The 21,637-nt window shown below is 45.0% G+C and overlaps 1 protein-coding gene across 1 annotated transcript in view; it reads right to left on the bottom strand.

Moving 5' to 3' along the window:
* Window positions 1-10,067, bottom strand: part of ESS2 (ess-2 splicing factor homolog) — a 38,538-nt gene extending 28,471 nt beyond the window's left edge. The window contains exons 1-3 of the mRNA XM_063457047.1: window positions 9,790-10,067; window positions 5,036-5,204; window positions 804-887 (exon numbers count right to left, since the gene is read on the bottom strand). Of these exons, the coding sequence (XP_063313117.1) occupies window positions 804-887; window positions 5,036-5,204; window positions 9,790-9,942 (406 nt within the window). The 5' untranslated portion in view covers window positions 9,943-10,067. The remainder of the gene's footprint in view (window positions 1-803; window positions 888-5,035; window positions 5,205-9,789) is intronic.
* Between the last annotated feature and the right edge of the window lie 11,570 nt (window positions 10,068-21,637).

Raw genomic sequence — 21,637 nt, 5'->3', positions numbered from 1 at the left:
CATGAATCGTTTTTTTTGTCCCTCTATTTCTATTTGTTTTTATGGAAGTTCACTACACTTTTTATAGTTGGACAAATTACAAAATACAATACAAATAACTAGAATACATGTTGATCTGCTATTTTGAGAGAGAGATGGAGAGCTATAGCAGCAAACAACTGTTCTGTCCTAAAAGTAGCTATATTTTCTGCTTTGTCTTAACAGGGTTCTCAAAGCAATCTCACAAGGAGGAATGGAATTAATGGATAGGAATATTATACAGTGCTCACAATCCAAGCCTTATTCACTTTACACAACATTTACAAAGGTAAACATATATTTTACTAAAAACAAAAACACACGTTCTTCAAATGTTTACCTATTTGGACAGAAGTATAAGAATATTAATGCAATGCAGCAAGTACTCATCTCAATTAAGCTGTGCATTACATACAAAATTATATAATTAAAGGAACACTATTGTCACCTAAACAACTTTAGCTTAATTAAGCAGTTTTAGTGTATAGATCATGCCTCTCAGGTTTTACTGCTCAATTCGCTGCCATTTAGGAGTTAAATCACTTTGGTTTTGTTTATGCAGCCCTTGCCACACCTCCCCTGGCTATGATTGTCACAGCATGCATTAAAATTGAGCAGAATTGAGCAGTGAGGCTGCAGGGGCATGTTCTATACACCAAAACTACCTCATTAATCTAAAGTGGTTTTGGTGACTATAGTGTTCCTGTGTCAGGACATACAATCCTGTAAATGGAAATGTGGATAAAATGAAACGTTAGATCTATAAAACATTAAGAATATCTCACCTTCATCTCCTAATCCACGTTTAGCAATTAAGGACGGTGTACCTGGGACTCCAGATGGTGTTTCAAATGTGGCTGGCGTAATATCTTAATTTGAAGAAAAAAAAAGTAGATAAATTTTTTGTAAAGATTCCGAAAATGTACAAGAAACAGTTGAAGGTGGAAAAAATCTAAAAAGACCAGATACTATTTATGGCAAAAGTGTATTTTATGCCACCTAGCCTGGTTGTCACCAATATCTTTAGCCTTCCCTGTTTGGTTTATAGAGTTCATGTAATACAAAACCTACAAATGGAAATTTCTACTCAATCATTAAATATGAATACTGGTCAGTGCAACCACAGGTGTCGTGCTTCATAAATATTTAGATTGGCATATAAATCTCCCCTGGAAAACATGCAATTAAAAGGACCACATCATCTCAAAGTGGCCCTGTAGTTTTAGCCTAAAGTGGCCCTGTAGTTTGAAAAAACTGCAGTTGTTTACATTGCAGGGTTAAACACACCTCTGGTAGCTGTCTTCCAGGCTGCCACTTGAGGTGCTTCCGCAGCAATAATTGAGTGGAATTCTGTCATGTGACCAATACTTTCAGAGAAAAGGCAGTTTTTACATTAATGCCTAGGGACACCTCTATTGGCAGTCACTTAGACGGCCACTAGAGATGCTTCCTGGGTCAGTGTCGGACGTTCAGCGTCTCCACGCTCTGCATGAAGAACATTCCCCATAGAGATGCATTGATTCAATGCATCTCTAAAAGGAAATGCTGATTTGCCATTGAATTATTTGGCTCCACCACCTTCTTGGCTGAGATCATCAGAATTGACAATCACAGCCAACCCAATGCTCTCCTATAGTAAAGCACTTTGGATGAGCTCATCAATTCTGTTGATGTTAATCAAGGAGGCAGAGCTAGAATATAAAAGTTAAATATTCGATTTATTTAATGGGGGAAAGAGGGCTAAATAGTTTTTTTAACACTATATGGTCAGGAATACACATTTGCATTCCTGAACCTATAGTGTTCCTTTAAGATCAAAGACATGTGTATTAACACATTAATTAATATTCCTTTAACAGCGAGATCCAAAGCACATCAACATCAGAATATAAAAATACAAAATACCTCTCAGAAAATAAGAGAGTACTTAAAAGGACATTCTAATATCACACACCGTGTTCCTGCAGGCTTGAGCAGGAGATAAAAAGTTCTAAATTAAAGGGTTACTCCAACCACCGTGACCACTTCTGTTTTTAATTGGTCATGGTGCTAGGAGTAGGGATGAGCAGTGTTTCAGCTTGAAACACTGCACATCCAGAGTAATTAGTAATTTTGTGTCAGAGGCAAGTCAGCACACGTGACACTGGAAGCCCAGAACCTAATGTCAATTCTGTGCACAGAATAAGCCTGTCGACAGACACATTGTGATTCTTGCTTGCAATCAGAGCCTGCACATGTACTCGGAAACAGTTAAATAGACCAACCCAAGGTTCTCCTTCTTTATGAGGAGAAGAAGAATACATACCTTTGATTGCACCACTTGTCAGCTTCGCCCAGTGCTGGATAAAGTAACTTTGTGTTTTTTTTTACAGCAATTGGGAGGGGGGACCTACAGAATAATGCCTAATAGGGAATTATACATTATTTTATTTTTATTTTTTTAATTCTTTATTTATTTGTGCATGGTAAAACCACGTTACAGGCAATGCCACAACAGCATATGTCTGCTTAATGAACAACATATAAGTACAGAGTTGGCATCTGTGAACAGTGCACATTTTATGTTTTTATGTTAGGATGTGCAGATGTGGTGTTTGACTCTTTAACCCCTTGTGGTAGTGCTCGTGATGTGTTCCTCGTGTGTGTTAAGCCACATAGGGGATCTCCCTTTGCCGGTTACCGACATAGAAGTACGGGGTGGTGGGTACATCTGGTGGCTGGCGGGGAGGAGGGGGGGTTGTTCCTCAGAGGTAGGGCATGTGGAAGTAGTAGCAGTCTAGCTGTGATCTCAGGGTACGGTACTACTAGCCGTGGGTCTGTGATACACCTTGTTGGCTGGTGTGAGAACCGAGGTGTGTGTGTGTGTAAATGTCTGTTAGGCGTTAGCGGTGCCTTGTTAGGAGGAAGTTAGTGTCAGCTAGAAGAGTGGGGTACAAGATTGGTGCACACAATGCGGCCTGCAGCGGAAACATAAAAATAAAAGCAATATAAAAAGCAATAAAAACAGTAAAAGAGTAAATTGTAGTTTCAAACTTTGCAATTTAAAGTCCATCTCGAGTTGTGGAGAAGGTTGTCCCCTGGAGCTGGTTGACTGCTGGTGCTTCAGGTGGTACCATTGGTGGGCGGTGTTCCGTGGTGCGCTCTGGGGGTAAACTCTCGGATGTTAGCAGGGTTTATCATGGACAGTCCTGGTTTGTTGGTCGGTGGCATTCGCAATATTCCTGTTGCGGACAAGATGGACTCCAGCTCCCTGTGGTCTTTAGCCTTATGGGTGGTCCCTGCGTGGGTGAAGGATACCGCACGTGGTGTTCCCCAGCGGTATGAAATCCCCTTATCACGGAGGTTCTGCAGGAGTGGTTGCATTGACTTTCGCCAGGTAAGTGTGTTCTTAGTGAGGTCTGGAAATATTTTCAGTTCGGTGTCTTCAAACATCAAAGGAGTTTTCCCCTTTAGTGCAGCCAGGAGGGAGGCCTTGTCAGCTAGCGTCTGGAACCTTACTATAAGGTCCGCCGTTGCGGATGCCGGGGCTCTAACTGGTTTCGGCAGTCGGAAGAGCCCGTCCAGTTTTATGGCTTTGACCTGTTTCGCAGGCAGCAGGGTTCCGAGGAGACGTCGAGCATAGTGGGGTAGTTCAGTGAGGTCGACCGTTTCCGGTATCCCTCGGATTTTGACATTGTACCGTCTCCTCTGGTCCTCTAAGGCATCCAGACGATCTGTGGTGGCGCCTTGCTGTGTCTCCAGGTCCGTCACCCGTGTTTCAAGCTTGGTGAGTCTGGAGTCATGGGTGTTCGTGCAAGCCTCTAAGTGGGTGATTTTGGCCGTTGCTCTCTCCATTGCCTCCTTATAGTAGGCCATGTCTGCCCCTAGATCCTTCCTCAGCTCAGCAAGCATTTTTTTTAATTGCTCTGCCGTGACCGGGTCACTTGTTTTCGTGGGTTCAGTGCTGCGGGTAGGTGTGTGCTGGAAGGAGGCTCCCTCCATGAGGTCCGTGGCGAAATCCTCGGAGGAGTAAGAGGAGAAGTCGTCCGTGAGCGCCATTTTAGACCATGCGGCCTGCTGCGTGTTACGCAACATGTCTCCTATGTCTCTGTTCTGGGGACCTCTGTCGGCCTTCACCTTCTTCGTTTTCCGGCCCATATTCTGCTGGTATACTGCAGCGTTCTTTGCCGGGACTTTTGGGTTCGGGTTAACCCACAAATAATTCTTTTAGGTCGGTATTTGGACGGAGCTCCAGGAGATGCGACTGCTCCGTTGCGCTGCTGGCTCCGCCCCCCCGGAATTATACATTATTTTAAAATAAAATTAATGAAGGTTAGAGTAACCCTTTAAAACACACTGTGCAATAAACAAAGTTACAAATTGATTTAAAACGCCATTGACACTGCCTGGGGACTTTGCATTATTTGCTAAGACCCCTGACCATGACATTGCCGCTAGGTGTCTGGTGGCAGGCAAATGTAAGTTTTACTTAAGTGAACCTGTCCCTCACAGGTGCTGCCTTCCTCTTCCAGCAGTTTCTCTTGTGCTCCTGGCGCTCCAAGAGCTGGTGTCACTGCTGTACTCTCGCGCATGCATGTAAGATCCCATGGTCTCCATAGATAGATACAATATTTCCTGCAGCCTTCACTGTTGGTGGCTGGGGGATTGATATTTCTTGATGGCGGTAGCTCTGCCTAGTGTCAAGGTGTTTCAGGCAGAGGAAAACACTGAAACAAAGTAGTCCCTAAATGAAGTGGTCTGGGTGCAGTGGCCCTGTATAAGCACCATTAATTGAGCAAATGAAGAGGAGGAAAATGTATCCACAACCTGGGTTACATGTCGACACAGAAAACCCTTGAAAAACGCTGTAGTTATTAGTTATTTAAAAATTATTTCCATATTGGAGACTAAAACAAAGATCAGTAGAATGAAACTTTACTTATATCTGCATCAAGCGTGTAGAAAATATGAACATCAGAATTGGTATGTCGTCGATATAAGCAACTTTGGAATATACATAATACTGAAAACTGCTTACATGGCAATGGTGTATCTTGGGAAGACTTGAAAGATGAAGTACCCAACTTGATGGCTATCTGCCTCATCTTCTCTAGGTCACCACACTCCTCTGCTTCAAGATATTCCTTCTGAGCTCGAAGTTTCTCCACATCTGGGAAGAAATCTCTTTGAATGATTTTCTGCAAGTTCTGTGAAGAAAAGCATATATATATGTGATCTAACTTATTCTGACATTAACCATCTATTTTAAAGAAAGGAAATTTAGATTTTTTTTATTCAGTCCTAACTTTTACAGTGAGGGGAAAAAGTATTTGATCCCCTGCTGATTTTGTACGTTTGTCCACTGGCAAAGAAATGATCAGTCTATAATTGTAATGGTAGGTGTATTTTAACAGTGAGAGACAGTTAACAACAACAACAACAAAAAATCCAGAAAACCGCATGTCAAAAAAGTTGTAAATTGTGCATGTCAATTGTCAATGAGTGAAATAAGTATTTGATCCCCTATAAATCAGCAAGATTTTTCCATTCCCAGGTGTCTTTTATACAGGTAACAAGTTGAGATTAGCAGCAATCTCTTAAAGGGAGTGCTCCTAATCGTAGCTCGTTACCTGTATAAAAGACACCTGTCTACCGAAGCAATCAATCAGATTCCAAACTCTCCACCATGGCCAAGACCAAAGAGCTGTCCAAGGATGCCAGGGACAAGACCATCAACCTACACAAGGCTGTAATGGGCTACAAGACCATCGACCTACACAAGGCTGTAATGGGCTACAAGACCATTGACCTACACAAGGCTGGAATGGGCTACAAGACCATTGACCTACACAAGGCTGGAATGGGCTACAAGACCATTGACCTACACAAGGCTGGAATGGGCTACAAGACCATTGACCTACACAAGGCTGGAATGGGCTACAAGACCATTGACCTACACAAGGCTGGAATGGGCTACAAGACCATTGACCTACACAAGGCTGGAATGGGCTACAAGACCATTGACCTACACAAGGCTGGAATGGGCTACAAGACCATCGCCAAGCAGCTTGGTAAGAAGGTGACAACAGTTGTTGCGATTATTCTAAAATGGAAAAACACAAAATAACGGTCAGTCTCCCTCGGTCTGGTGCTCCATGCAAGATCTCACCTCGTCGAGTTTCAATGATCATGAGAGGGGTGAGGAATCAGCCCAGAACAACACGGGAGGATCTTTTTAATGATCTCAAGGCAGCTGGGACCATAGTCACCAAGAAAACAATTGGTAACACACTACATCGTGAAGGACTGAATCCTGCAGTGCCCGCAAGGTCCCCCTGCTCTAAAAAAGCACATGTACAGGTCTGCATGATTTTAATATATCTATTTTGTATGTATTATTCTATTTTTATTTTGTATAATTAAAGTGGTATACTATTTTAACAAACCACATTCCTGGCCTTACATCCCATTTCCTTGTGTTGGATTAAAGGGTGAATTGCCACTCATCTGGCAATGTGTGCAAAAACATGGAGCCTGAATTAAATGGGCTCCAGGTTAAGGTGAGCAAGACTTTTATATACCCACACTTCCATTTATTATAATCATAAAGGTATTTTTCACTATCATATGGTCCATTTTTTGTTTTACTTTATTTATGCACCTGACTGGAGGATCCGGATTATCAGAAGAGGTACAGTTGCCACCAGAAAGCCACTAACATGTGTATGTTCAGAGCCATATCGTTCGAAAGGCTCAAAATATTGTAAGTATATATACACTACAAGCTTACATTTATGTGATTTTAAAAACTTTGTTGCACTATGTATTCTTATATTTCTGCTTCTCTTTCATGTCAATGAGAATATATTACCCTGTATTTATAGAGGGGTAAGTTTGAACAAGATATTTTAAGTGCTGCACTCGCTCTTCGATGTTTTTTTGTGGTGGTGGTCCATTTCTTAAGCATTGCAGTATTTGGTTTTAGATACATGTACAGGCCCATCTGAAGTTTGCCACTGAACAACTGAATGATTTAGAGGAGAACTGGGTGCAAGTTTTGTGGTCAGATAAGACCAAAATCAAGCTCTTTGGCATTAACTCAACTCGCCATGTGTGGAGGAGGAAGAATGCTGCCTATGACCCCAAGAACACCAGTCCCACTGTGGTAACATTATGCTATGCTTTGGGGGTGTTTTTCTGCTAAGGGGACAGGACAACTGCACCACATCAAATGGACGATGGATGGGGCCAAGTACTGTCAAATTTTGGATGAGAATCTCATTCTCTCACCCAGGGCATTGAAAATGTGTTGTGGATGGGTATTCCAGCATGACAATGACGCAAAACACACAGCCAAGGCAACAAAGGAGTGGCTCAAGAAGAACCACATTAAGGTCCTGGAGTGGCCTAGCCAGTCTCCAGACCTTAATCCCATAGAAAATCTGTTAAAATACACATACCATTAAAATTATAGACTGATGATTTCTTTGTCAGTGAGCAAACATTCATAATCAGCAGGAGATCAAATACTTTTTTCCCCTCACTGTATATTAACAAGCACAATTATAAAATCCTGAAGTTAGCTTCTTGTGTGTTCATTTATTTTAATTCCGGGTTAAACCAATTTAACAGAGGCAATCCAACCATTTCACCCTCACCACGCCAGTCTCCGTCTTCTAGGAAAAGGTCTCACCCTCACCGTGTCGGTCTCCGTCTTCTAGGAAAGGTCTCACCCTCACCGTGTCGGTCTCCGTCTTCTAGGAAAAGGTCTCACCCTCACCGTGTCGGTCTCCGTCTTCTAGGAAAAGGTCTCACCCTCACCGTGTCGGTCTCTGTCTTCTAGGAAAAGGTCTCACCCTCACCGTGTCGGTCTCTGTCTTCTAGGAAAAGGTCTCACCCTCACCGTGTCGGTCTCCGTCTTCTAGGAAAAGGTCTCACCCTCACCGTGTCGGTCTCCGTCTTCTAGGAAAAGGTCTCACCCTCACCGTGTCGGTCTCCGTCTTCTAGGAAAAGGTCTCACCCTCACCGTGTCGGTCTCCGTCTTCTAGGAAAAGGTCTCACCCTCACCGTGTCGGTCTCCGTCTTCTAGGAAAAGGTCTCACCCTCACCGTGTCGGTCTCCGTCTTCTAGGAAAAGGTCTCACCCTCACCGTGTCGGTCTCCGTCTTCTAGGAAAAGGTCTCACCCTCACCGTGTCGGTCTCCGTCTTCTAGGAAAAGGTCTCACCCTCACCGTGTCGGTCTTCTAGGAAAAGGTCTCACCCTCACCGTGTCGGTCTTCTAGGAAAAGGTCTCACCCTCACCGTGTCGGTCTCCGTCTTCTAGGAAAAGGTCTCACCCTCACCGTGTCGGTCTCCGTCTTCTAGGAAAAGGTCTCACCCTCACCGTGTCGGTCTCCGTCTTCTAGGAAAAGGTCTCACCCTCACCGTGTCGGTCTCCGTCTTCTAGGAAAAGGTCTCACCCTCACCGTGTCGGTCTCCGTCTTCTAGGAAAAGGTCTCACCCTCACCGTGTCGGTCTCCGTCTTCTAGGAAAAGGTCTCACCCTCACCGTGTCGGTCTCCGTCTTCTAGGAAAAGGTCTCACCCTCACCGTGTCGGTCTCCGTCTTCTAGGAAAAGGTCTCACCCTCACCGTGTCGGTCTCCGTCTTCTAGGAAAAGGTCTCACCCTCACCGTGTCGGTCTCCGTCTTCTAGGAAAAGGTCTCACCCTCACCGTGTCGGTCTCCGTCTTCTAGGAAAAGGTCTCACCCTCACCGTGTCGGTCTCCGTCTTCTAGGAAAAGGTCTCACCCTCACCGTGTCGGTCTCCGTCTTCTAGGAAAAGGTCTCACCCTCACCGTGTCGGTCTCCGTCTTCTAGGAAAAGGTCTCACCCTCACCGTGTCGGTCTCCGTCTTCTAGGAAAAGGTCTCACCCTCACCGTGTCGGTCTCCGTCTTCTAGGAAAAGGTCTCACCCTCACCGTGTCGGTCTCCGTCTTCTAGGAAAAGGTCTCACCCTCACCGTGTCGGTCTCCGTCTTCTAGGAAAAGGTCTCACCCTCACCGTGTCGGTCTCCGTCTTCTAGGAAAAGGTCTCACCCTCACCGTGTCGGTCTCCGTCTTCTAGGAAAAGGTCTCACCCTCACCGTGTCGGTCTCCGTCTTCTAGGAAAAGGTCTCACCCTCACCGTGTCGGTCTCCGTCTTCTAGGAAAAGGTCTCACCCTCACCGTGTCGGTCTCCGTCTTCTAGGAAAAGGTCTCACCCTCACCTAGTCTGTCTCTGTCTTCTAGGAAAAGGTCTCACCCTCACCTCGTCTGTCTCCGTCTTCTAGGAAAGGTTTCACCCTCACCTCGTCTGTCTCCGTCTTCTAGGAAAGGTTTCACCCTTACCGTGTCTGTCTCCGTCTTCTAGGAAAAGGTCTCAACCTCACCACGTCTGTCTCCGTCTTCTAGGGAAAGGTCTCACCCTCACCGCGTCTGTCTCCGTCTTCTAGGTAAAGGTCTCACCCTCACCCTACTCCTTTTGCCTCCATTTGAAAGAATAAGTCTCGCCCTCAACACATCGGTCCCAGTTTTCTAGGACAGTGTCTCTCTCCAACTAGGAAAGGACTCACACTCACTGCGTATTTCCCGTCCACTGCTTCTAGGAACAGTCTCTCTTCCATTATATATTTAACTACTTAATATAACTGCATCTTGGGGATCTCTCTCTCCTCTATACATTATATGTTTAAAGGGATTTTGGTGTCTTCTAAACTGATCTCTTTCCTGCCCTACAACCATGCCGTGTATTATATACTGCTCCTTTATTTCTTACCTGTATATATGCCTCCTCCGACAGCACCTGTTTTTTCGGCCTTTTTTCCTCTGTCTCTCCATTGGGTCCCTTGGGAACGGCTAACGCGACACTCCCGAGTTTGCTGGGGACCAGGGCCCTGGACACTGGGCTCCCTGGACCAGAAGCCGCCATCCCGCAGTCCAGACAAGGCACAGCTCGGGGGGCTGGTAGTCCAATACGGTATTCTATCAAAATCCCCTACCCTCGCCTCCAGACCAGACTCCAGACCGGAACTAGATCGTGACTGATCCCTGCCAGTCGCCGTACTGCCGCAAAGAATGTAGGGAAGTGTAGTTCTCTGCAAAGAAGTTAGACGAACTAATGGGCTTCTCGCTCCTTCGCTGAGAATTCTGGGTATTTGATGTTTGCTTGGATGATGTTTACATGTATTTTTGGGAGGCAGATAAAGGGAGCTGCAGCCTGGTTTAGGGGGGTCTTGTTTAGACTGAAGGGGATGCACATTATTTAGTTATTGTGATACAATAGTGTCATATTGTCAGTACATTGATAAACCGAGTGACTAGTGTAAACCATGACTGAGCAAACATCATAGAAGTACAACTCCCATCTTGTTTTTCCATTCTTAAAGCTTTATGGGAGTTGTAGTCCTACAAAAGCTGGGGATTGAGTTTAAAACACACATAATATATATATATATATATATATATATATATATATACACACACACACAAGTGAAGATATGTATATAGAAGGAAATCTCTAACAAACTAAAATACAACCTGTTCTAAATGAAATGAGGAAAAACAATCTAGGAGAGGAAAAACACAAAAAGTGTAATATTAGCTAGGAACAATATAAGAGGAAAGTGAAGGTAGAGCACTCACAATATGGAAGGCACATCTCCCCATGGGAGTATATCCTGAAATGATATCTTGTTGTTATTGACTTTTACCTACCCCTGTTTACATGGCAAATGTCATTAAAATCTACCAGTAGGCCTGTCCACAGACAAGCATTGGGGCTATATGCGAGGACTCCATTGGTAACATTTACCCCAAGCAGGGCTGCCATCAGAAATTTTGGGGCCCCTGACAAAGCACAAGGTCTGGGCCCCCCCCACCCGACCCCTCCCTCCCGGGCCCGCCCACGCCCTACCTAGTCCGCTGACAATGATGCGGGACTGAATGTGGTGTGTATAGTGTAAGTGAATTAGAATGTGTGTAATGGATGTAGTGTTTGTGTGTATTAGATACTGTTTGTGCAGTGAATGCAGAGTGTGTTAGTGTAGCAGATGCAGTGTGTATAGTGAACGCAGAGTGTGTTTGAGTAGTGGATGTAGTGTGTGTACAGTGATGTAGTGTGTGTTTGTGTAGTGGATGTAGTGTTTGTATGTACTAGATGAAATGTGTTTAGTGGATGCAGTGTCTGTAGTTGATGTAGTGTGTGTATTAGACGCAGTGTCTGTGTATAGTGAATGCAGAGTGTTTCAATTTGTGGTGGATGTAGTGTGTGTACTGTGAATACAGGATGTTTGTGTAGTGGATGCTGTGTGTACAGTTAATGCAGAGTGTGTGTCGTATAGTGAATGCAGAGTGTGTGCATAGTTTAGTGAATGCAGAGTGTGTGTTAGTGTGTAATGAATGCAGAGTGTGTGTTAGTGTGTAATGAATGCAGAGTGTGTGTTAGTGTGTAGTGAATGCAGAGTGTGTCAGTGTAATGAATGTAGTGTGTGTGTGTTAGTGCAGCGAATGCAGAGTGTTTGTAAATGTGTAGTGAATGCAGAGTGTGTGTTAATGTGTAGTGAATGCAGAGGGTGTGTTAGTGTGTAGCGGATGCAGAGTGTGTGTTAGTGTAGTGAATGCAGAGTGTTAATGTGTAGTGAATGCAGAGAGTGTTTGAGTAGTGGATGTAGTGTGTGTACAGTGATGTAGTGTGTGTTTGTGTAGTGGATGTAGTGTTTGTATGTACTAGATGAAATGTGTTTAGTGGATGCAGTGTATGTAGTGTATGTAGTGTGTGTATTAGACACAGTGTCTGTGTATAGTGAATGCAGAATGTTTCAATTTGTGGTGGATGTAGTGTGTGTACTGTGAATACAGGATGTTTGTGTAGTGGATGCTGTGTGTACAGGTGATGCAGAGTGTATGTTAGTGTAGTGAATGCAGAGTGTGTGTCAGTATAGTGAATCCAGAGTGTGTGCATAGTTTAGTGAATGCAGAGTGTGTGTTAGTGTGTAATAAATGCAGAGTGTGTGTTAGGGTGTAGTGAATGCAGAGTGTGTCAGTGTAATGAATGTAGTGTGTGTGTAAATTTGTAGTGAATGCAGAGTGTGTGTTAATGTGTAGTGAATGCAGAGAGTGTCTTAGTGTAGTGAATGCAGAGAGTGTGTTAGTGTAGTGAATGCAGAGAGTGTGTTAGTGTAGTGAATGCAGAGAGTGTTAGTGTAGTGAATGCAGAGAGTGTGTTAGTGTAGTGAATGCAGAGAGTGTGTTAGTGTAGTGAATGCAGAGAGTGTGTTAATATGTAGTGAATGCAGAGAGTGTGTTAATGTGTAGTGAATGCAGAGAGTGTGTTAGTGTAGTGAATGCAGAGAGTGTGTTAATGTGTAGTGAATGCAGAGAGTGTGTTAATGTGTAGTGAATGCAGAGAGTGTGTTAATGTGTAGTGAATGCAGAGAGTGTGTTAATGTGTAGTGAATGCAGAGAGTGTGTTAGTGTGTAGCGGATGCAGAGTCTGTGTTAGTGTAGTGAATGCAGAGAGTGTGTTAGTGTGTAGCGGATGCACAGTGTGTGTTAGTGTAGTGAATGCAGAGTGTGTTAGTGTGTAGCGGATGCAGAGTGTGTGTTAGTGTAGTGAATGCAGAGAGTGTGTTAATGTGTATTGAATGCAGAGAGTGTGTTAATGTGTAGTGAATGCAGAGAGTGTGTTAATGTGTAGTGAATGCAGAGAGTGTGTTAATGTGTAGTGAATGCAGAGAGTGTGTTAGTGTGTAGCGGATGCACAGTGTGTGTTAGTGTGTAGCGGATGCACAGTGTGTGTTAGTGTAGTGAATGCAGAGTGTGTTAGTGTGTAGCGGATGCAGAGTGTGTGTTAGTGTAGTGAATGCAGAGTGTGGTAATGTGTAGCGAATGCAGAGTGTGTGTCAGTATAGTGGATGCAGTGAGTGTGTTAGTGTGTAGTGTATGCAGAGTGCATGTTGTATTAGTGAATGCAGTGTGTGTATTGTATTAGTGTATGCAGTGTGTGTTGTATTAGTGTATGCAGTGTGTGTTGTCAGTGTATGCAGAGTGTGTTGTGTTAGTGTATGCAGTGTGTGTTGTGTTAGTGTATGCAGTGTGTTGTGTCAGTGTATGCAGAGTGTGTGTTGTGTCAGTGTATGCAGTGTGTGTGTGTGTTGTGTTAGTGTATGCGGTGTGTGTGTTGTGTTAGTGTATGCGGTGTGTGTGTTGTGTCAGTGTATGCGGTGTGTGTGTTGTGTTAGTGTATGCGGTGTGTGTGTTGTGTCAGTGTATGCAGAGTGTGTTGTGTTAGTGTATGCGGTGAGTGTGTTGTGTCAATGTATGCAAAGTGTGGGTTGTGTAAGTGTATGCAGTGTGTGTTGTGTCAGTGCATGCAGAGTGTGTTGTGTCAGTGCATGCAGTGTGTGTTGTGTTGGTATGTGCAGTGTGTGTGTTGTGTCAGTGTATGTAGTGTGTGTTAGTGTATGTAGTGTGTGTGTGTGTTGTGTCAGTGTATGTAGTGTGTGTGTGTAAATTTGCAATGAGGAGGGAGAGGGGGGGTCATTTTAACATTATTTAAAAAAAAAAAATGTAATTAATTAAATTGTTTCTCCCCCCTCCCTGCTTACCTGTGTCTAGGGAGGGGGGAGATTCCATCCCCGGTAGTCCGGTGGCATGGTGGGGCCCCCCGGCTCCCTGTTACCGCAGAGGGGGCCCAGGCCTCCAGCTTCTCCTCTTCTCTCCACCAATAACTCTCGCGAGACCCGCGGAGCGTTGCCATGGCAACCGGGTCTCGCGAGACTTATTAGCAGGGAGGAGAAGAGAAGAGGCTGGAGGCCTGGGCCCCCTCTGCGGTAACAGGGAGCCGGGGGCCCGCGGCAGCACACATAGATCGCGATATTCGCGATCTATGTGTGCAGGGAGGGAAAGTGGGGCCCAGGACTGCCAGAGCAGTCCGGGCCCCCCAGGGCCGCCGGACCCGTGACAACTGTCACGGTTGTCACCCCCTGATGGCGGCCCTGACCCCAAGCACTTTCAGCCAATCAGTGTTGTCCTGGTTGGGCAAGATTGACATTGCACAAGCGCTAACCCCTTAAAGGTTACTTACAGCAATATAATCACTATAGCCCAATGTAGTGGTTTATGATGCCAGGAGTACCCTGGCACAGTTCCCCAGTAACAGTGGCAAATCATTTAGTAACGGTTTACAATCTTGCCTGGCTCTGATGTTGCTGTGGTTATGCGCTTCGGCCAAAGCAGTCGCCATTCATTGGTTGAGAGGATTGGCTGACCTTCTCAGGCAATGAATGGCACATTGCCTGAGAAGGTGTCAATATAGGCACCAAAACAACTTTAGCTTAATGAAGCAGTATTGATGAATAGATCTTGTTCCTGCAGTCTAACTGCTTCATTCTCTGCCATTTAGGAGTTTAACCCCTTAAGGACCAAACTTCTGGAATAAAAGGGAATCATGACGGGGGCGGGGCCGACCGCCATGCTGGCAGGTCGCACAAAAGAACAGCTCCTGCGTCCTAGCCCAATTTTCACAAGAAAAATAGATTTAATACCTATCAAACGACTGGCAAAGGCGACCCTGTGTAAGCAGATACCCTGGTCCTGAGGTGAGGCTTGCTGCAGAGTTTTAGTCCCTCGGAGGGGCGCCTCTCCGTCCCTCGCGATGGGGAGCGCTCGGGCGGTGAGTGAGGTGGACGGCCGCTACCCTGCTATCCTGCCCACCAGTGGCACGAGCGGCACACAAGGCTGAGGAGGTCCGGCCCCGTTTCCCCCCCCACCTGGACCGGAGGGGGTGATCCCGGTCCCCACCCTGGGCTCGCCAGCAGCCAGAAAAGCTAACACTCCAGGAGCCCCAGAACTCGGAGGCCGCAGCCAAAATGGCGGAGACAACATGCAGAGTCCCCAAGCCAGCAAACGACAGACGCAACAAACTGATACGGGACGCATGGAAACCAACATGTACCTGCCAAGACCCACCCCGGGTTAAGCTGACCGGTAGCGAAGATACTGGAACCACGTCGCACCTCCATGCACGCAGCAGCACAATAGGCCGGCAGAGACCACGTGCGCTTATAGAGAGGACTCTCAAAGCAAGCACCGCGAGGCAGCAGACCCACACTGACCAAGAGCCCATAGCTGCGAAATCACGGTGAAAACAACGTGGCTGCAGAGATCTAACTCCTACCCGAGGTAGACACTGGACCGAACCGCAAGTACACCGTAGGAGAACTATTCTGCCAATTACCTGGACTGCACCTAATTTGGCTGTTCCCAAGCTTGAGCCCCTCTGCAGTCACTACACTTCAAAGGCAAGCCTCACGGCACATAGACACTGGCGGGTGGTTAAACTGGGGTGGTAAAATTCACGCATGTATGAAGCTTCTTTTTATTAATCTACTAAACTGATTTGCTTTAGTTAAACTGTTGACAACACTAACTATGCTAAGGCAATCTCATAAGACCTAGCTTGAATGTCATGATATATTTTAATAGCTCTAGCCTGTCTAAACCACTAGCGTAGCAACACAGAGTTAATTGCATCACCCATAGACTAGCTACTGCTCTGCTTAAGTATGTTCACTATGTACGCTTATTCTACTCTATACCTTATTATACAAAATGTGCCTATTAACACATTGCTCCTACTGTTAAGCATGTAAAACGCTCGAGGATTGCTATTGGGGCACCATGAGCATGCCTGTTTTTATCACAATGCACAATAAAAATAAAGAATTATAAAAAAAAAAAAAAGGGAATCATGACATGTCACACATGTCATGTGTCCTTAAGGGGTTAAATCACTTTGTTTATTACCATTGCAATCTTAGGGCGTGCTTTACCGTCCTACAAAAGGAGGGCTTTAAGAAGTTAGGGTAGCATAGCACCCTGTCCTGACTTGATAAATCTAAAATGCCCATTTGTAGCCAGTAGTGGATTCACATATTTATAGAATTTAATGCCATATTGTGACCACTTTGATTATTTAAAAAGCAGTTTACCAGTAGATTTCACAAAGGATTCGTCATAATTGTAACCAGACAAATAACAGGAACAGAGGGGTTGAGGGCCCTTCTCAATGAGCTTACATGCTAAAGGGAGTGGGGTAAAGTGACACAAAGGGTATAAGTAATGAAATAGGTTGCTAAAAAAGTATTCACTGGGAACTTAGTAGGTAATTTTTGACAGTTGCAATGGGGGGGGGGGGGGGCGGATGAAAATCCGCTAACAGTTTAACCCCTTAAGGACCAAACATCTGGAATAAAAGGGAATCATGACATGTCACACATGTCATGTATCCTTAAGGGGTTAAATTATATGCTTTCCTAAAGAAGTGTGTTGTCAAAGATTTTTTGAAGGAGTAGAGACTGGGTGAAAGTCTAACGGAGAAGGGACGGGAGTTCCACAGAAAAGGTGCAGCCCTGGAGAATCTTGGAGGCGAGCATCAGATGTGGGAGTATGGACAGAAGATAGGTCTTCGGCAGAGCGCAGGGGACTCGACGGAACATACTTGTGTATTAGGGAGGATAGGTAGATTGGAGCAGGATTATGTAGGGACTTGTAAGTAAGCACCAGAATCTTAAATTAAACCCTATATCTAACTGGAAGCCAATGTAGGGACTGACAGAGGGGGGAGGCGTGGGAGGTGCGGCCGGGCAGGAAAATTAGCCTTACCGCCGCATTCATAATAAATTGCAGCGGTGCAATCTGGGAACATGTAAGAAGGGGATTGCAGTAGTCAAGATGAGAAAGAACAACGGCATGGACCAGCACCTTAGCCGTGTCTGGTGTTAGATAGGAGTGGATGCGAGCTATGTTTTTGAGATGGAAGCGGCAGGATTTGGCAATCGACTGGACATGAGGTAGAGGTAGAGGTGATGGTGGCGCCGTTGACTTGGAGGGAGACAGATAGTAATTAAGGACTATGCACACAGAGCCTATGGAGATTTTTAGATCCTAGTACAGTTTATTTGTGCAAAGAAATTAACACCAGCCCAAGCATATAATTCACAAATATTACACCAGTGGAATGTCAGGAATGAAAATCATTTACAGTATCTCCCAAAAGTGAGTACACCCCTCACATTTCTATAAATATTTGACCACATCCCCTCATGTGACAACACTGAAGAAATGACACTTATTAACAACTAATTGGATCTCAGGGCAATCTGTCTCATTGGTCAGTATTGAGTTAAGGGAAATCCACTACATGTTACATAAGGCAGTTGTTTCTTTTTCTGGCTATTTAGCTATAACGTTTGATAGAATAAATATAGTTCAACACATTTGTTTCATTACATACCCCATGAAATTGTCTTTCTAGTGAAATGTAATCTTAAAGCATTTTTCTAAGAATGACTGATCTTAGGAGCCACCTAACGTTAGAAATATACATTTTCCAAAAGGTTTCTACTAGTTTGGCCACTGATGTATGTACTATAATATAAGGAGTCAGTGGTATAATAAATTCAGTAATTGGAGTCAAAGGTTTTATATTCCGACTACAGACTTCTAGCTGCATCAGTAAAAACGGATTTTAGAAACTGACTTTTGTTTTGTTTGGTTATATTTACACCTTTTATTTTTTTTCTGCAAGTTCTGTTCATGCAAGTTACTTTTAGGTCAAGTTATGTTACTTTTCTGTGCATGATTTGAGTGACTCCTACAGTGTCAACGGAATATCATAATCATGGAGCTATTGAGTCGATATCAACTGGATAATCTGTATTTATTTACAGTTGGACATGATTTTTTCTTACTTTTTTTTTTATCTGTGGATAACGCATAATACTGTAACATACCAGCTCAACGTCTCCCAGAAAAATATTTTTCACTAAATTTTGATACCACAAGGGGGCAGCATTATACATTTCATGTTTGATGGAACCAAACAGATTTTACATTTTCAACATTGTATACATTGTCTACTTATCTTGACACTGTATTTTAACTTCAAATGATTTGTTTAAAATATTTTATTGTTTAATACAAAAGCAGACAGTTAAAATAAGGGAATAATCCAACAAAATGACAAATGGTATACAGAAGTATGCCACCATTGTTGTAGATAATCTTTAACTTAGAGCGCAATGTTAATAAATCTGATCTTTTACAATTGGGTCTGTCAGCTGCACATCAGCGGCAACAAATGAGATCTGATTTTAAACTTTGCAAATGCCCCTTGAGTATTGTTTACAAAAAGGACACTCTGACTACCAAAACAACTCCATCTAAATGCAGTTATTTTGGTGCCAGGAGGCCCCTTGAGGTACTCTTACCTCTAGGGGGTTAAACTGTGATCAAACAATTCAATCCCAAAGTTGCCTCTATTGCTGGTCTCCACTTTTCCCCTGGCGGCGTCTGACTTCCAAGTTTTCAAATTCAGGAGGCTTGAAATGCCACCGTCAGGGGCACCGCTGATTGGCTGAGAGCACTCAGCCAAACAGTGACTCCCCATTCACAAAACTGCTTTGCAAAGAAACGTACCTTGTGAATGGGTAGTCACTGAAAGGCTGAGAGCGTAAATTAAAATTCAGAAGTCAGGTGCCACCAGGGAAGTATTGGAGACCAGCTTTGTAGGCAACTTTGGCGTTAAGCCGTTCAAGAACAGTTTAGCCTCTTGAGGTGCCTCCAGGGTTATTTAGATGATGTTGTTTTGGTGTCTGGAGTGTCCCTTTAAGTATAAGTATTTCAAATGTCTTACCCACCATTTTATGACCTCAGTCACTCTCTCCATTGATGAAAAAAGCAAATAATACTTTGTGACGGTTTCAAAATCTCCATATTTCCTGGCTGGGTCTCTGTCAAGATAAACTTCTTCCCCCACTTTTTATATCTTCCAGTTTGTTGTTCAAATCGGACCTCAGTATTCATCAGACCTACATAGATCAATATGTTTGGAAAGGATGCAGACCTAATGTACACAAGTCTAATTTGTACATTCAGTCCAATATTGAAGGCCTGAGTTTGACTCCTTTTGTTTGCTCTCATCCAGCAGCTCGGCTGTTTCAAGTACAGAGTGGCAGTGCACATACCCCCGCTTGTGAAGAGGTGGGTAGATCTCTAGATCATACAATTTTTGGCAACATCATCTTACGTGTGGCTCACTTCACAAAATCATTCAATACTTCCCCAAACCTCCCTTACTTTCATACATAAAGAATAGGCATAGCATATTAGCTTGATACCTCACTATCTTCCCCATAAAGGCTTTTCAAAATGTACATTGAGGCGACAGATCAGTTTTGGAAACTTTCTGTTGAACAGGTTTAATTTCCACATTGCTGGTGGGAATGTCCTAAGCAATCCACCTTATGGTGATCTATTTCCTCTGTCTGAATGGTGGGTGGGGGCCCTAGATAAGAATGGTGGGGGGGGCCTCCCGTCCTCCCCCGCCGGCCCCCACCACTGAGCAGTGGGTGGGGGCCCTAAATAAAGATAAGGGGGGGACCTACTGTCCTTCCCCCCAGCCCCCACCCGGAGCGGTGGGTGGGGGCCCTAGATAAGAATGGTGGGGGGGGAACATATCGTCCTCACCCCGGCCCCCACCCCTGAGCGGTGGGTGGGGGCCCTAAAAAAACAATAAGGGGGGGACCTACTGTCCTCTCCCCCTGGCCCCCACCCCTGAGCAGTGGGTGGGGGGCCTAAATAAAGATAAGGGGGGGACCTACTGTCCTTCCCCCCAGCCCCCACCCCTGAGCGGTGGGTGGGGGCCCTAGATAAGAATGGTGGGGGGGGAACATATCGTCCTCCCCCCGGCCCCCACCCCTGAGCGGTGGGTGGGGGCCCTAAAAAAACAATAAGGGGGGGACCTACTGTCCTCTCCCCCTGGCCCCCACCCCTGAGCAGTGGGTGGGGGCCCTAAATAAAGATGGGGGGGGAACCTACTGCTTACTAGACATGCCCCTACTCGCGGTATAGCGAGTAGGGGCATAATTTACTAATACTAAGTAATCTTTACTTAGTATTAGTAAATGTGGCTGAAAGACCAATTTAGGTCTTTCAGCCTTTTAGTAGATAACTCCCTGATACCGTGGGAATTAGGGAGTTATCTACTAAGCGGCTGCAAGATGCAGTCACAACACAAATAGGATCGGAGTTTCATTCATTAGAATGAAATTCCGATACGAACAAAGTGCCGAATTGCGTTCTAAAACAAACAAACATTCAGTTAGAACGCAATTCGGCAGTTTCGTCTAAAATGACAGGAAGCATCGCGGGAACACAGAGGAAAGGTAAGGATTGTGGGAAAATTGCTCTGACCAGCAGAAATGAAGCACACTTTGCTCCTCTGCTGGTCAGAGCTGGTCAAGCGGAGGAAACCTCCATAAGGCAAAGAGTCCCTACTTTGTCTTATGATTTTAAAGAAAACTAAAGAAGACAGGAAGAAAAGAAGAACAGATCCTGAGAGAGGGGGGGAAGAGGAAGAGATTGAGGAAAGGTAAGTTCAGCATGACAGTGCCGCTTTAAGGTAAAGCTGACTTTGCGCATTATGCAAATACTCTTTCTGCTTCAGTCTCTGTAACCTTGTGGCATGTTCCCTTTCTTCTACACTTACACCACATACACCTTACCTCTTTCCCAGACTGTAAAACAGGAGCTTCTGCCTGCTAACAAGAAGGTAAGGACAGGAGTGGACAAGTGAGTGCTAGGGGACAGTCCTTAGAAAGCGTAGAGCTAGCGCGTCATTAGACACATTTATGCCAAGCTCAGAGTGCCGTCTGCACTATATGCCCTTGGTTGGTCATCCTGCATGATTGGCAGCAGTGGCGTACTAAGGGGGGGGGGAGGTCCGCCCCGGGTGCCACTGGGTGGGGGGTGCCATGGCCGTGGTCTGGGAGCTGGAGGGAGCTGTGTGAGCTGTCGCCGCACAGTACACCCGCCTCCCCATGTTAGTTAGGGTGCCGGGCGGCCAGAACAGCTCACACAAGCAAATAGCAGCTGAACTGGCCGCACAGAGGTAAAGTGGGGGCGGAGCTAAGCAAAATCGGGGACGGAGCCAAACCGGCAGCGGGGGCGGGGCTTAATATGGCCCTTACCCGCTGCTGTTAGGAGGTGCAGCAAGATAGAATTTCTGCTTCTCCACAGGCTTCAGAGAAGAACTTTAGGGAATCCAGTCCTCCTCCAGCCCACTGTCTGTAAGTAAGAGTGTGTGTCTGTGTGTGTGACTGTGCGTCTGTGTGACTGTGTGTGTGTAAAACTGTCTGGCTGTAACTGTGTGTGTGGGTGTATGTGTGTGTGTGACTGTCTGCCTGTAACTATGTGTGTGTGTGTGTGTGTGTGTGTGTGTGTGTGTGTGTGTGTGTGTGTAACTGTCTGTAACTGTGTGTGTGTATTTGTGTGTGTGAGACTGTCTGTGTGTAACTGTCTGCCTGTAACTTTGTGTGTGTGTGTATGTGTGTGTGTAACTGTCTGCCTGTAACTTTGTGTGTATGTGTGTGTGTGTGTAACTGTGTGTGTGTGTGTGAGACTGTCTGTGTGTAACTATCTGCCTGTAACTTTGTGTGTGTGTGTGTGTGTGTAACTGTATGCCTGTAACTGTGTGTGTGTTTAAGTGTGTGTGTGAGACTGTCTGCCTGTAACTGTGTGTGTAACTGTCTGGCTAGGACTGTGTGTGACTACCTGTAACTGAC

The sequence above is a fragment of the Pelobates fuscus genome, chromosome 5 (genome assembly GCF_036172605.1).
Source record: "Pelobates fuscus isolate aPelFus1 chromosome 5, aPelFus1.pri, whole genome shotgun sequence".
NCBI classification, from domain to species: Eukaryota; Metazoa; Chordata; class Amphibia; order Anura; family Pelobatidae; genus Pelobates; species Pelobates fuscus.
The sequence above is the reverse complement of the archived record's forward strand: the minus strand, read 5'-3'. Positions and strand labels throughout refer to the sequence as shown.